Raw genomic sequence first — 15,972 nt, 5'->3', positions numbered from 1 at the left:
CGCAACACACACAAACTCTCAGAGTGTGTGTGTGTTGCGTATATTAATTTATTTAATATAATATTTTATTTGTAGAAATNCATAATCCGATTAGTTTCACCTTTTTTCCATTGTTTTCGACACTTTCTATTACTTTTTCTAGCTGCTCCTCTGTATTTGTCTTTTAAAACATCTTCTGGTAGAAAAGACATTGTAAGCCCTACTTTAGGTTTACAGCTAAAAAGTGCTTCGTATGGCGTTCCCAGTCATTACGTCCTTCGTATGACGTTTTGATCCCAGAATGATAAGCTCTATAATAATAATAATAATCGTTTATTTGACATATAATTCAATACAATATCAAAGGGGGGAAAACAAAACAATAAATTCGCTTAATTCAAACCATCTAATTTCTTTAACATCTTGTTAAATTTTAAATCCACGAAACCGGAATTAAAACCACTACGCAACATTCTTAAGTATTCCCCGTACATATCATTTCCACAATTACTAAACATATGAAAGCACCAATCACTAACTACAGATCTGGTTGCAAATTATACACACCAAAGAAGCACTTCTTGACATAAAACAGTTCAACCGCAGTTTCGCAATCTGTTTTTTCGTCGCATTTGAGATTCCAACATCCCTTAAATACCCTGCCATGCCAAAATCAGGTTTAACCGGACGATAATATCGTAGCAACCCAGAACTATTCAGCACATTATTCATATTCTGTAGTTCTAGTTCTATGCATCTCATAACTATAGATGGTATTCGTTCTTTCCATCTATCAATTTGTTTCTCGGTAACCATTTCACCGAATCCCAGCCGTTCCAACCAATTTTTGAAATCCAGCCACCATGAATTACTCTCCGCTTTCATCCACATTCTTTCGATACTAATTCTAGGTAGCCTATCCCTAGGCAATTCCAACAATCTTACATAATATTTTAGAACTGCTTTTATAAAAAAGATTTTCAGTGGTACCCACCCAGTTTCCCACAAAACAGCCACATTCGATGCGTGATATCTGAGGCCCAGTATTTTCTTCAAAAATTCTCTATGAGTTAACTCAAAATTATTAGCATTAGCCAAACCCCAGACCTGAGCACTATACGACATAACGGATTGCACTGTTGAATCAAACAACCTGAAATGTGGAGCCAGCCCCGGGATATTGACTTCTTCTTCTTCTTTAATGCTGCCGAATGGCGTTTGCGACTTCATTTTGATATTGTTCTCTGTCTAGCACTGTGTGTAGAACTTGTGCTGTTGTCATGTGAAACCAGGTGTTGATGTTATCTAGCCAGGCCGTTTTTGGTCTACCTGGACGTTTCTTGCCTTCAATCCNGTCGATCTAATATGAAAAACGTTCGTTTCAGCACCGCACACAAGTCCTTGGAAAAACACCACACAAAAGTGCCAGTGCTGCCAACTAAAACACACACACCAACAAAAAAAATATTGGAGTAGCCCAAGATATAGCCAAATATTGCAGTGCCACAGTACTAGCGAAAATTTAAATTTGCCGACTGGATTGCTTTCGGATAAACGACGCTCTACTGTAAACATGTCTGTCTGTATTATTAATATATACAGATAAGCAACAGACATATTTATAAATGCGCCTTCCTCCGTATATACGCCTGTATATACTTTATCGTCATTTTACGATGAAATAGTCGTTATCGCCGCTATACTTATTTCGAGTATTGTGGTCATGGTAAACACCTATTCAAATAGTATCAGGAGACATCGTACGCGTTCATTCTGCTCCTGAAATAATTTTGTATCGTTTAGTAAATCTTGAAAGAAAGCCAAATGTATGTGAAACTCTGAGTTAAAAATGAGGATTTATAATGTGTTATATAAATCGACAATAAAATGCTTTAGAATGCTCTTTCTGTATTGTGTAACGATAAAATGTTAAAGCTCTACAGAAATAACTTTTGGGCAAATATCGGCGAAAATCGATGTTCTTGACTGTGCAGTTTCGATTTTCGAAAACCCTTTTCCTACAAAATTCAGCCGCTAGGGCGAAATTTTACGCTGCTGTTTCCTTAGTGCGCGTGTTACGTGCATTTTTTAAGGAATTTCGGTTGTAAAGAGAGTTGCAGAACGTTCTTCACAATTCTACAACTGGCTTTGCCCGATTGTGTTAATCTTTTATCGACGAAACCAATAGCCTACTAGTTGGGCGACTTCCTTTACAGTTGAAATTTTTTAGGCAATATTCACATTAATTAAGGGAACAGCAGAACCAAATTTCGCCGAAAATCGAATACGCGTTTCTGTTGAGTTATTTCTACAGAGATAAGAACAGTTACTCTGTACCGTCACCCTATATTAGGCATTTCTATTGAACAACGACCGTCTACGTAAATAGAAAAAAATTGTTTTTAGATTATGACGGTTGAAAACACTTCATTTGAAGATTAAGAGATAATTTCGATTTGAAAAATAGCATCGAGGTATTTTCTAATTTTATATTATTGTTTCTTAATATAAAAACTCGAAACTAGTGTCGATAAAATATCTTAAGGACATATCCCGAGATATCTCGGGCAAGTTACATAGCGTTACATAAAACTCGGGTGTTTAGACCCTCTAAAAATTTTCGTTTTTTTTTTTATATTTTTGGAATGTTTTTTAAGTCTCCAAATTTTTTCAAAATTTTTTTCCCGCGCGAAAAAATTTTATCGCGATTTTAAAAACCCTTTAATGACGCACGATTCACGCTTTATTGCTTTTTAGTTGTTTTTTAATAGGAGTTTGATATCAAATTTCATTCATCGTTCTAAAGTTGTTGTGCACCGATTTTCCTTCGGTAAAGTTATTTAAAGCTACTTTCTGATATCAAAAACGACCTCCAATAGTTTTTAAATTTTTTAATTAATAGATTTTATTATATAGAGGAGAAGGTGGTATTATGGAACCCCAATTACATTTTAGTGAATTGTAAACAAGGTATCATAACTACACCCACATTTTTTGTGCGAAAAGTACTGGTAACTAGTAATCTAAATGTTCCTAATTGGATTTTTCGCTAGTGTAACTATAAGTATGGTTTTTGAAGGCTTTTGTACAAAAAGTCCGAAAGTAGGCTTAGAGAAAATCGGGTGGTAATATGGAACCTTACTGTATATTTTCAAAAAAATGCTTTAATGTAGCCAAAAACAAATAGGAAAGGACAAAAAATGTTAAATAATTACAAAATTATTTACTCCAATGTATTTTATCGCAAAAATGCTTTTATAATAGAAAAATATGACCTCCATCAACAATATATATTCCAGCAGCTCTTTTTCGATATTTTCAGACTTTCTACCTAGTGTCTTTTTCCCAAATTGCTCCGGACGAATGTCTGATTGCAAAGAGAGAGTTCGGAGGAGTTGAGTTCCATATTACTGTAAAAGCACCAAAGGGGTCCGTATTTCACGCATCGCCATCTCGAATTAACTTATGTCTGTCGAGACCAAAATTTAAAAAACGTGAACATCACACAGATTAATATGTACCCCTAAGTCTCTGGAACGGAATACATGCACCAGTGAACCTACAACTACACGATTTATATTTTAAAAATAATTAAATTCACTTAGCATTCAAAACTTGCGAATTTTGAAAAAAACAAATTTGCTGATTAAATACGGACAACCGTTTAACTGAAGTAAAACGGGTTTTCCCCTTGCTATGGATGTCTGCCTAGTTCAGTTCAGCCACATTCCGCTACAGTTCGCCTTTATTATCAGTTCGAAATGGGGTGGTTCCATAATACCCGCAGTGTTCCATAATACCACCTTCTCCTCTATAAGTTTAATTAAGTCGGGGGGGGTCGGAAATTGCAATAAAAATTTTAATTTTTTAAAAATATTAAAAATATACGGCCAGCTAGTATTCGCCCTACTATAAACCCATCGCCTCCCGAGACTTCTATGAAAATGCCCCGGGAAATCCGACGCCAGCTGTGTAAACAATGACTTATCGGCGTCGGATTTCGCAGAAAGGCGAAACAAAGGAAAATAAAATTTGAAGATTTTTCTTCAAAATTAACGCATTTCTTTCGTTTTTTTCAGTTTTAAATATTTTTTATGTTTAATTACATTAATATCAAAAATTTCTTTGTACGCAACGGGTTAATAGAATATATATATTAATAATTTCTTTTTCACATTTCAGTGTTGCTGTCGCAACAACATTTAGAAGATCATCCAACCATTCCATCTCCCATTGGACACAGGCCGTTACAAAAGGAACTGGTTCGTCGTCACAGTTTCGGTTTACTAGAACCGTTTTTATCCATCCAATCGTCGGAGTCGGAATGTGATGGCTCCAGTACGGAACCGACCAGCACGGGAACCACGTGCAGCACGAGGAGGAGCAGCACCGTTCCGGGCGACTGTCCCAGGAAGAGTTTCAGCAGTCGGGGCACGGTTTATACGGAGAGTAACGAGACGGAGGAAAGTATCTGTTCCGAGAGTCAAGACGTTTTCTATCCATGTTTCCTCTCAAATAGGACATTGTTGGGTAAAAGACGCGGTTCCCTACCCACGGACATTCCAATTTCGTTAATGTGTCGTGTCCCTTCCGTGGCCGCCACCGCTACTAACAGGACCAGACTTCCATCCAAACCTTCGTTCGAAGAATTGAAGGACAGAGGCGGAAGTGACGACGTTAAACTCTTGAATCTGGATTGGGATCAAACCAGAAGACGCGGTTCGGCCGGTGAATTACTGTGCGCCCTAATAGGTTCGGCTAGAACGCTGGCCACCTTGCAGGGTATTGTTACGACGTCGATCGATACCGTTCCGAATTCTAGTACTGCTCAACCACCCACCCATAGTCTTCCCAGAAGAGGATCCGGTGGATTAGAATTGTTCAGTGGATTTTGGCGCTCCAGGACAACAGACATATCTTCCGATCCCCCACCGTCTTCTGGTCGTTTTATTTTGCCCAGGCAATCCTATTCGGTCGATTCTCATTGTCCCGAGTCGTTTTTTAGAGGATCCAGAAGTGATCAGCAGCTCTGTACAAACGTATCCTTACCTCTGGCAAACCAAGGAGGTGCCTCAGGGATCTCTGCCATCGAAGAGCGGCTGTTGTGCCAACCACGAAGAGGTTCTGTACCTTTAGAAGTATCGTTTATTTCCCTTCTAACAGGTAACGTTTTGAAAAGCAAGAAATTTTTATTCCGTTTTGCATTATCGATTAAATTATCCGATTCCTCTTTACAGGTAAACCAAACTACAGAGACACCAAGTGAATCCCAAAACCCGAATCCCACTATTACCTCTATCTATGCAAGTCCACCAAACTGCGTAGTCCTAGGCTTTTCCATAAAAAAAGAAAAATTTCTTCGTTTTCTCCTGGAAATTCCTATAACTTTCCAGAAAAACTATTCACCTTTATGCATTGCAAAATATCTTAATGTTAATTTTGTTGATTTATTTGTCCAGCAATTTCCAAACAACAGAATACCATTCACCGACCATCTTTTCCCAAATGTCGTTGATGGATGTATATCTGTATTGTTGTAATGACGAGTAAAAAGTACTCTTATGTTGTGCATCTGGACATTGTAAAAAACACTTCTGAGTATAGTCGGTGTCGTGATCTCGACAAGATTGCTGGTATGTCAATGAGTCAGTAAACACGATGACAAATATTTTGTTGCTGTTGTTTTTTAATACGGTAGAATTTCATTTCATTTCGTTTCATTAAAGAATGAGAGACTGTCTATCCAAGCTACCTTTAGACCGACGTTTTGTAATTTAGTTGTAGATCCTCCTCCCGAGATCGACTTGCCGAGTTTAGTTTTAATGTAATTGATGAAATGATTTTAAATAAACTCCGTCCACTAAACATCCGCCATCTTCATAATTTTTTTCGATTCTGCTCCCTAACGGATGCTAGATAAAGATTAGGATGCTAATCTTTTGTATCGAGTCTAAACAATACGAGTAGAAACAGGAATTTTACTTAAAGTTAGCTTGGAAAGACAATTGTTAACTCATTAACGAGGATATCTTTCACTGAAGTAAAGAATTTTGTGAACAATGCAAAGTGGCATCAAATAATTACTTTCGTAAACGATATTTTAAAAATAATAATAAAATGAATTCGAAAACAAGTTTGTTAATTAAATATTCTCGATTCTGTGAATTTGTGAAGAAATATATATAATTATAGAAAACTTACAAGCACGTGTTAAGTGTATATCTGGAATTAATGTTTTATTTCTGGTGTTTCGTATGATGAGCACACATCTTTCGATCAATTCTGTAACTGGAATGAGATAAATTAAATTTAAAAGAAAAAAATTTAAACGCTTTTCGTTAAAATAATAATCTCGATATACAAATCTTGACGTCTAAAAATGAGAAAAATATCTTCGATAAGAAAGAACATATCTGTATAATGGTTTTTATTTGATATTGTTTAATTGGATTGGATTGACGGGACAAGGCAATGATCCGCTTTACGGGAGGACTTTCAATTGTAAACTGGACCAGGCTTAGGTGGAGAACGGGTGAAGAAAACCCACCAACTCGCCATAAGTACTAGTTTTATCCACTACACTGTGGTGGGCTTGTTTAATACAAAGCTACATTAAACTCTGTCCAATTTTTCCTGGCATAAAGAAAATTTACAGCAAAAAAATCAATTTTTAAAGCGAATCCGAAAACAAAAAACGTTGGTAACAGATCGGTATATGAAAAATTTTTAATTAAAAATCTAATCTAAACTGTAATAATCCTCCCGACAGATATTGATTCTCTTTCAACTTTTGCTATACTGTTAACATTTAATGGTTCCTCGCTATACTGTACCTCTACTCAAACTATATACGTTTTGTAATTTTCTATATTATTTGTAATTCTACCCCGTTTGAACCTAAGAGATGCCGCTTCGATGGTATTCCGGAAGACGAAAATGGCACCAATTTGGTGCATAGGACACTATAAACGTTACGATTCGTTAAATTCGTTACGACAATAAATAATCTCGTGATTTCGAAGGTCATTTGTAAATACGACATTTTTTTGGCCGTATTGTCTTTACTATCGAACAAGGCATTAATTGTACGGAGTCATCCTTCAATGTCAGGCAATTTTCAATTTTTTCTTCACTAACGCGTTACACAAAAGTAGAAAATCTTTTCCTATCAAGAATGAGGAAGTGCACTTGAATTATTCTATATTTACAACATTTTTTTTAATTTACCAAAATTCTAAATTAATTCACAAGTTCGAAAATGTTAGGGGAATGGACGGAAAATTCACCTTAAAATACGCTTCTACGGTGCATTTAATGGATGAGAACACTGAAATAATTTATTACAGTTTGAGACGACGGCGATGACTTATTTTTTTAATTAAGATTTATTATTTGGTAAATCCTCGTTAGCGTATGTAAACTTAAAGTAATTGTAAGGTCGTTTCTCATTCTCTGGACGAACTTCAACGAGGTAAAAAAGTGTATTCGTCGAGTGCACTTCTGATATTATCTTACATTTTCTCGAGTGTGACACTCGATCTTCACTTTTAAGAATTTCTCCTTTATTATTCCACTTTGGTTAACGTGTTTACGCTTTGCGATAAGCCACTTTTTTCTCATTATTTTAATAAGAACTTCGTTCTCGGACGTCGGTTCCATATTTTAATACTAAAACTTGAATTTAACGCAAAACTTTAAAATCAAAAAGAAACGACAATATAAATTACTTCTTTGGTGTTTCACCACTGTTTTTAGGATCAATTAAAATGCTAACAAATGCCTAATGTGTGAAAACAATGCGAAACTTGGGCATTTAAGGATCCCATTCGTACGTCTCTTCTATAAAATACTTTTGAAAATCATGTAAATCATATATTTAAAAAAAAACACATACACACACAGACAATTGTTTCGATACATCTTAATAGTTTTTAAAACAATGAACAGAACAGTACATTTTCATTATACAGTCAAACCTTCGAACAATGGCCACTGATGGGAACATTAAAAACGTGTCCGTCGTTTGGAGATTATTTTGTATGCGTTTGAAAAAGAAGTGTTCCCGAAAAAATGGCCGTTATCAGAGGTTCGAGTGTATAATTACGAATACTCATTGTCTCGACTTTCTATAAAATGCTTTCTTCTACCACCAAATCGGTCACTTAAGAATATTTTTCTATACAAGTTGGTACAAGTTGTGTTCTTTATTCACCGATTTTAAATCTCTGTACAAACGATTATTAGATTAAAAAATAATAAATGCATGCGAGAGAGCTAAATTAACACCATGAAAACTGTATGAAATTATTGACGAAGCGTCATTCGGGAACATTATTTAAATATTCGAATTAGTTTGAGTTGGAATATTCGAATAGTGGTTTGTCTATCGATAGACAAACTAAAGACAATCAATTAGCAACCTGTTTTCTAAATAAACAGAAGCAACGTAGAAAGGTGGAGAAACAGTCCTTGACCCGTTATTATCAACCTGACGACTTTATATAAATAGAAAGGAGAGAGAACATTTTTAAAACTTGGCTTCACTACATGGATTGACGACTGTCATGCGGAAACACTCAAACTGCTGATCGACTTCAATCCCTCGAGACGACATGGAGTTGGAGGAGGTAAATATGGCCGATCAGCCGGACGAAGACGAAGTAGTGAGTCACATTTTTTTCTCGCGACTAATTCCCGTGTAATAATTTTTCGAGGAAGCGGGTGTGGGAGTAGCCAAAGATACGCTCGAAATTGATGCCGGAGAATAAACAGCGGCGCACTTTATGGTCCAAGTATGCGTTAAAAGTTCGGTAGAAACGAAAAAAGAATGCAGGATGCGGATTCCTAAATCGTTATTTCTCGCTTATTATTGCTTTAAGATTTGTCCTTATGCCATAATAGTAAATTTAATAACATTTAACTCTGAGCTACTTAATACGTAGCCGAGAGAACGTTATATAAAACTCGTGACGTGCTTGAGAACGTAATTTTGGTACGTGTCGGATAAATAGAATAGTTATCGAAAAAGTATGGCGTAAAAATATCAAAAGATGACGAAATTTATTGTTTGTTTGGTAAGAGGAGAGATGACTTTAAGGAGTCGTTTGTAATTCACTCCTTTATTTAAAGCATATTTGACAAAAAAACAAACTCTGTCTTGACGGAATTCATTGTAAGGCTCGTCACGTGTTCCAAAGAATGCGTCTTACGATAACCTTTTAGATCCTGAAATGACGTCATAATTGGAGAATAAAACTGACGGGATTTACGCCACGCGACGAATAATTCACCATCCTCTTTATAAAGCTGACTCCCCTGAAAATGACGGCTCCCACGTGCGACAAGCCTGTGTTGTGAAAAAGCTTTCTCTGTTGGTAAACGAACTTTTTTCGAGTAAGTACTGAAACAAGTTTTCCGACGATTGTAACGTCCTAGTGTCGGTGCGATTTACAAATTTTTCACGTCATAATTTATGTGTAAGGCTATTTGAGGTTGGTTGAAAGTCGTGCGTAAGCGTACAAAAGCGATGTTAGTAGGTGAAGGAATTCGCATCATCATCTTCTCTAAGGAAAGGTTAAAGTTGTATATACAACGCAGGCGTTCCTTCTCATTTTTTAGGAGTTTACGTCGATTATCACGGGCACAAACAATTATTTTCTGTGTAATTACGTGGAAAGAAGACGTCACAAATACATGCACATTTTTAAACAGTTAAGGAAGACTTTAACCGCGTTACGCATATTCTAAAGAGTCAATTAGATCAACGTAAGATTAATATTTATTAAATTCGCGTGGTATTTTTGCGTACGAGTAACAACACACTATTATTAGTTCGCCAATCGTTTGGCACGGCCACGTTGGATAGCATCTGAGTATCTATTTTAGAAAGAAGATAATTAATCTATCTTCTTCCGTGTCAATTTTATTTTTCGAACTGTATTATTTACCTCAATATATTCCATAAAAGCGCAGAGAGATGACGTCGCAATCTCACGCTCCTAATATCGCGATTATGGAGGAAACGGTTAGAAAGATCTCTAAAATTCCTAAATTGAAGGTTGGAAGAGGAGAATTCATTGTTTGTTTTCGTTGTAGAGTGTTCCTTTGACGAAGAAAAAGCCACGTCCGATGGAACGCATGGTTTCTTTTAACGAATCCGAAGATATTCCTCATCATGCCAACACTCGTCGCGCTTCTACTTTTTCTAGGGCATCCCTTCGAAGGGCCTCGCTCATCCAGAGCAGAATCGGAAGCGCTAGTATACGAAGACCATCTACTCAAAGTATAGCCAGTAGAGGCAATTGGGGGAGCAAATGGGAGTTTCTCCTCTCCTGCGTCGGCTTGTCCGTGGGGATCGGAAACGTATGGAGATTTCCTTACTTGGCATACGAAAATGGTGGCGGTAAGTGTGAAAAATTACGCAATATCTTATCTTTTTTATTTATTTATTTCTAATTTTAAACGTTTTTCTAACGTTTCCAGGCGCGTTTTTAATTCCGTACCTGCTAATGCTACTTCTGGCAGGTAAGCCCATGTACTTTATGGAATTATCTTTTGGACAGTTTGCCGGGTTGGGCCCTCTTTCCATATGGTCGTGTTTACCCATAGCTAAAGGTAAAGAAATATTTGAAAATTATCTCACTGTTCTCGCTAATGTTAGTACTAAAACTTTGATACCGTAGGAATAGGATATGCCATGGTGACCGTCTGTCTAATTGTAGTCATTTATTATAACGTGATCATGGCGTACACACTGTACTACATAGGAGCTTCGTTTCAATCGGTCGTACCTTGGAGCAGGTGCGATCCGGAATGGGCTTCCGGTACCACCTGCCACATCAGAGGAGAAGAAGTAAGTCTAAAAAGACTCCTTTGGTTGATCGCGACTCCCTACTTGGAAATTCCGCCTTAATTTTAGCTTTTTTCTCTAATTTAAATTATTACTATTTATAATGTTATTTATTTCGATAGTTTAACCACACAACGAATCACTCCAAGACTTCCAGTCAAGTATATTGGGAGTAAGTTGGCTTAAATAAATGTTTGAACAATATACGTAGATAGAGGCACATGGCATTAATTACTTTAAATAATAATCCCCGGGTTTTATAATAATTGAAACGTTTAAACACGCAGACGTTCCGTTTTGCAACTGACGGACGGCATCGATAATCTAGGAGGGATTAAATGGGAATTAGCCTTATGTCTATTGATCTCTTGGATTATTGTGGTCATTTGTCTCATTAAAGGAATAAAGACGTCCGGAAAGGTAAGCCAAACGCTACTTTATATAATATTTATCATAGAATATTCGCCATCTACGTCTCCGTTCCTTCCACTCGAAGGACAATTATTTAATGCGATGAAGTGGGCGGATAAGAGGAAACTATAATAAGGCCTGGGTCTATCGTAGACAGTTGGAAAGACTGTTTGATTCTTGGTCGAGATAAGAGTAAATGTCCTGTTTGAAATGGGCCTATTATTACGCCGAATTCTTTATAATCTAATTCTCATTCGAACTTGTTCCTTATCGAATTTTCTTCTTCATCTTGTTTCGTCGAGAGTAGAAAATTCTTCTTATCTAAAGAATGTACTTTCAGATAAAACCACTTTCTTCTAATAAGTAATTTAAAATTATACGTCATCCGTCAACGCGAAAGCTTTAGTTAATTTGGCAACAAACTGGAAGAGGTGTGTTGGTGACGTAAGCTAGTGCGTCATACGCGCCAGTTAAAAATTCCATGAATACTTTTTTAAATTAAACGTCTTATAAATAGAAGTTTTTGTTTATTTTGCTGGATGAATTTATATTTTAAATTGATTTTCAGGTGGTTTACTTCGCCGCAACCTTCCCCTATTTTATACTCATAACGCTCTTGATAACGGGTTTGATACAGGAAGGAGCTTTTACGGGAGTTCTTTACTTTATAACTCCAACGTGGAACAAGTTATTAGACATTCAGGTAATTAAATAAGTCGAATATTCGGCAAACAAGAAATAAATTTCTCATTTTTTTTTAAGGTTTGGCAAGCGGCCGCCGGACAAATGTTTTTCTCTTTGGGCGTATCTATGGGAGCTTTAATTATGTACAGCAGCTACAATGACTTTAGAAATAATATTTTTAGGTAATTAAACAAATTTGCTATCATTATAAATATTAAGATATTTAATATTTTATATGTTTTCAGAGATGCCATGGTGGTGAGCATTTTAGATACATTAACGAGTATCGTTTCGGGTATGGTTATTTTCTCAGTATTGGGAGCTATGGCTCACGATCTCGGTGATAATATCGAAGATGTGGTAGCCAGTGGTGAGAGTTTCTTCTTTAAAAAATATCATATGTATAGAAAAAGTATATTCATCTAGTTTTTAGTCCATTTAAACATTTCATTTATATAAAAGCGATTTAGTCGCGCTTTCGAGTAGCGAGTTACGATACGCAAACTAAACATAAACACTATTTCTGAGGCTAAAACAGGCTTTTCTTTATCCCTTATTTGTGGTTTAAAACAGAAAAAAACTTTATTTTTGCAGGTCCAGGACTGGCTTTTGTGGCTTATCCCGATGCACTTTCTAGACTTCCAGTGCCTCAATTATGGGCCGTACTTTTCTTTCTAATGTTGTTTATTCTCGGTCTAGACAGCGAAGTGAGTCGATTTTTTCTATTTTTTCATTTAAAATATTCTCAGTTTATTTACAAAGTAAAGAATTTTATAAATATTCTTTTGTAGTTTGCACTCCTAGAGAACGTCTTAACGAGTATGTCCGATGAATTTCCCATCTTAAGAAAGCACAAGATGATATTTTGCATTGTAGCCGGAATTGTCTGCTTCTTTTTAGGTCTTCCCTGTGTTACCAGAGTATGAAATCAACGTTTTATTTTAAGTAAATACCGTAAATCCTCGATTCGGCAAACAAAAAATTCGTTTTATAAGGAAAAGTGTAAAACCGTTTTAATTTGCCTGGCTGATTTTCACTCGATTGTTAATATAATGTGCGTTTTTAAAACACATTCGATTTATCAGACTTTGGGCAATAGCGGCACCGCTTTTCCCCAATTAGCCCATTAAATCGAGGATTTACTGTATTCGTGTTTCGATTATTTAGAAAATGAATATTTTGATCTTCAGGGAGGACAATACGTCTTGGAATTAATGGACAAATATGGAGGAGGGATAGCCATAGTATTAGTAGCTGTGATGGAAAGTGTAGCATTAATGTGGATCTATGGTAAGTATTATGTTCTGTATTGAATATTTCTTTTAAGTCCGGAGCGATAAACACATCTAAATATACTTTGTCTTTTTACAGGAGTCGATCGGTTCTGTGACGATATTAAATTCATGTTAGGCACAAGACCCAATGCTTATTGGAGAATCACTTGGACCGTTACGGCGCCTCTTATATTAGCCGTAAGTACGAAGTTTATGAAATGTTAATTTGTAGGGAAAAAACTCATTTTAAATATAATTTATTGGATTTCAGATGGTGTTTATCTATTCCTTAATTAAGCACAAACCCATTAAATATGGCGATTACGATTATCCTGATTGGGCAGACGGAATCGGTTGGTTCTTGGCACTCGTTTCGATCGTGCAAATACCCATTTGGGCCGTATATACGGTGCTAAAACAGAATGGCAAAGACATAAAAATGGTAAGGATTGTAAAACCTTAAAGATTTTCCATAATACTTTTTTCATTTCCGTAATTCTTGTGTCATAGAAATTCAAGCAGTCCATCATCCCTACCGAAGAATGGGGTCCTGCCGACGAAGAACTGAAAGACGATTGGAAATCTGGTTTAAAAACTATGATTATGATAGAAAAAGATTCGTCAAATGATAAATACGAAATCCAAGAAAATTCAGCATTTTATCAAGAGCCTTAGACTTTCAAAATGTCTTTTTTCAAGCTGAAATTTCTGAAAATAATGTCAACGTGGAGTTAAGTCGACATCTTCCTCTCACTCGAATTGAGTCAGTGACTCAAAATGATTCTTAATTCCGTCATGCACGCAATACATATAAACATTAGTCATAGTATATTACAGTATTAGTATTTTTGTATGTACAAAAATATATATATATTTGTATATAAATAGTTTAATTTTTTACTGTCTTAGTTTTTGTACAATGTATTTTTAGATACATGTATTTGTTTATTAAGCAATATGTACGGGATTTTTTATCCATTTGTTATTTTAAATTCAAAAAAAATCGTTGCGGTGTATTAAAAACAAATGATATCGTGTATACGTAGTGTACAGCGCACTATAGTTAAAATATTTTAAAATATTTTAGTACGTAAAATTTTATTTTGTTTTGTATTTTAAAATGTATATACATATATATACATTAAAGATTAATTATTTTTTCAAATTTGATTTTATTTTTAAAGTCATTTAACCTTTGAAAAAAGAAAAATTGTTTACATGTCCGGTTGGAAAATTTGTTTCGATTATTTTAAATTTTTGATACTTTATATTTCATTCGCCTTAGATTCAAACCCGCCAGTCCTAATGGATAAAACCATCGAGCACTGGCAGTTGGTCGTGGGTTGGCGACCAACTGCCGATGCTCAATGGCTGGCTGTGTACAGTTTTCCGGGTTTTTCTTCACACGCCTAACACTTAAATAATGGCCATTTACTCATAGAAGATCCTGCCGGAAGGTAACCTCCCTCGGCAAATCATCCCAATCGCGTTGTCTTATCCCATCAATCCATTAGATTAAAAACATTAAACTACAAATTGCAGGCAAATTGTATAAGTTTTTTTCTATTTACGCCCCGCGGAAACTAAGAGACTCTTTTTTACAGAACCTGGGGTCATATTCTGGACACTTGTCTCTCATCTCTTCTTTGAGACACGAATGACGAATCTCATCTTCCGGAGACAAAGGCGACTCCTAATGGTCTCGTTATTGCAGAGTGTAAAATTATACAACACGAGGTTTATAGCACGAAATTTTGTTTTCTTTTATGAAGTTTTTATGGATTGCAATGTCAAAATTTTTCGGGTAACGTTGTCTCTGAACAAATAAATTTTATTAGCGGAGTTAGAAAAGCGTTGGATACATAGCTAAGAGGAAATTAGATGGAAATATTTCAAAACATACTTCGAGAGACGGATGCTTTCGAGTAACGGATAGGATTACCACACACGTGTCCAAAACTTAAGGACGGACAACATTTGTACGAGTAGAGAATTGTAGATGAATGCAAACAAATAAAATAAGAACTCGACGTCTAACAAAGGATAATGCGCCAAAACTTGTAAGATCTTACAAACCAAAGCAATAAAAGTAACTCTGGTGATAAAGATACAACAGTCGGACATACAGTACGTAGAGAATGGATGGATAATACTTACCAACATCCAGGCAGACAGACCTGTCAGTATGGAATATGCCCATTTCCAACTGCGATACAGCACGTCAGACAAGCTCGTAACCCAGTGATTCGGGTGTTCTTGGGACAGATTGGTCTACTCCTTCCTCGTTTTTAAGTTTTGGATACGTGTATGTCGCACCTAATATTTCAGTATTTTATGCAGAATCATAAAAAAAAGATAGAGTCGGTAGCGTTTCCGAGTGAAATGTAAAGTCGCAGCTTTAAAAAAATTATCAAAAGCGTTATCTCTATCTCGTAATATTCTTTCCCGAGACAGGATGTTCTCTAATACGTCCATACTGGATGTAACGAAATTAGGGTTACAGACGAAAGACGAAAGACTGGTCGATAGATGAGGTCTTTCCAATCATCTCTGTAAGACGAGAAAATCTTTCAGAGACAACGGTGTCCAGAATCGCGTTAAAATTCCGAATGGCTTAGTGGCGGAGCTAAGAATGTTCCGAGCATCATCCAACGATTATTCTTAGCTAGACAACTGGGCGAAATGGTGGACCAAGTTAAAATTATGATCGCCAAAAGGACGAAATAACCAATAAATTATTCAAACGGAAGCTGCCTCAGATTGCCATGAAATTAA

General features: G+C 36.0%; 2 protein-coding genes across 2 annotated transcripts in view; both read left to right on the top strand.

Moving 5' to 3' along the window:
• The window catches only part of LOC111619691, a 45,688-nt gene extending 40,041 nt beyond the window's left edge, over window positions 1-5,647 (top strand). The window contains exons 4-5 of the mRNA XM_023361461.1: window positions 4,162-5,142; window positions 5,217-5,647. Of these exons, the coding sequence (XP_023217229.1) occupies window positions 4,162-5,142; window positions 5,217-5,245 (1,010 nt within the window). The 3' untranslated portion in view covers window positions 5,246-5,647. The remainder of the gene's footprint in view (window positions 1-4,161; window positions 5,143-5,216) is intronic.
• Window positions 5,648-8,342: 2,695 nt separating this feature from the next.
• Window positions 8,343-14,269, top strand: LOC111619690 (sodium- and chloride-dependent GABA transporter 1-like). Its single transcript, XM_023361460.1, has 15 exons — window positions 8,343-8,642; window positions 10,075-10,381; window positions 10,462-10,593; window positions 10,662-10,831; window positions 10,951-11,000; window positions 11,116-11,248; window positions 11,808-11,942; window positions 12,002-12,105; window positions 12,169-12,293; window positions 12,518-12,630; window positions 12,715-12,843; window positions 13,114-13,213; window positions 13,295-13,395; window positions 13,469-13,639; window positions 13,708-14,269. The coding sequence occupies exons 1-15, from the start codon at window positions 8,592-8,594 to the stop codon at window positions 13,870-13,872; spliced, it is 1,986 nt and encodes a 661-aa protein (XP_023217228.1). The 5' UTR covers window positions 8,343-8,591; the 3' UTR covers window positions 13,873-14,269.
• Window positions 14,270-15,972: the final 1,703 nt, after the last annotated feature.

The sequence above is a fragment of the Centruroides sculpturatus genome, unplaced genomic scaffold (assembly GCF_000671375.1).
Source record: "Centruroides sculpturatus isolate CEXI.00-Female unplaced genomic scaffold, Cexi_2.0 scaffold165, whole genome shotgun sequence".
Classification (NCBI taxonomy): Eukaryota; Metazoa; Arthropoda; class Arachnida; order Scorpiones; family Buthidae; genus Centruroides; species Centruroides sculpturatus.
The sequence above is the reverse complement of the archived record's forward strand: the minus strand, read 5'-3'. Positions and strand labels throughout refer to the sequence as shown.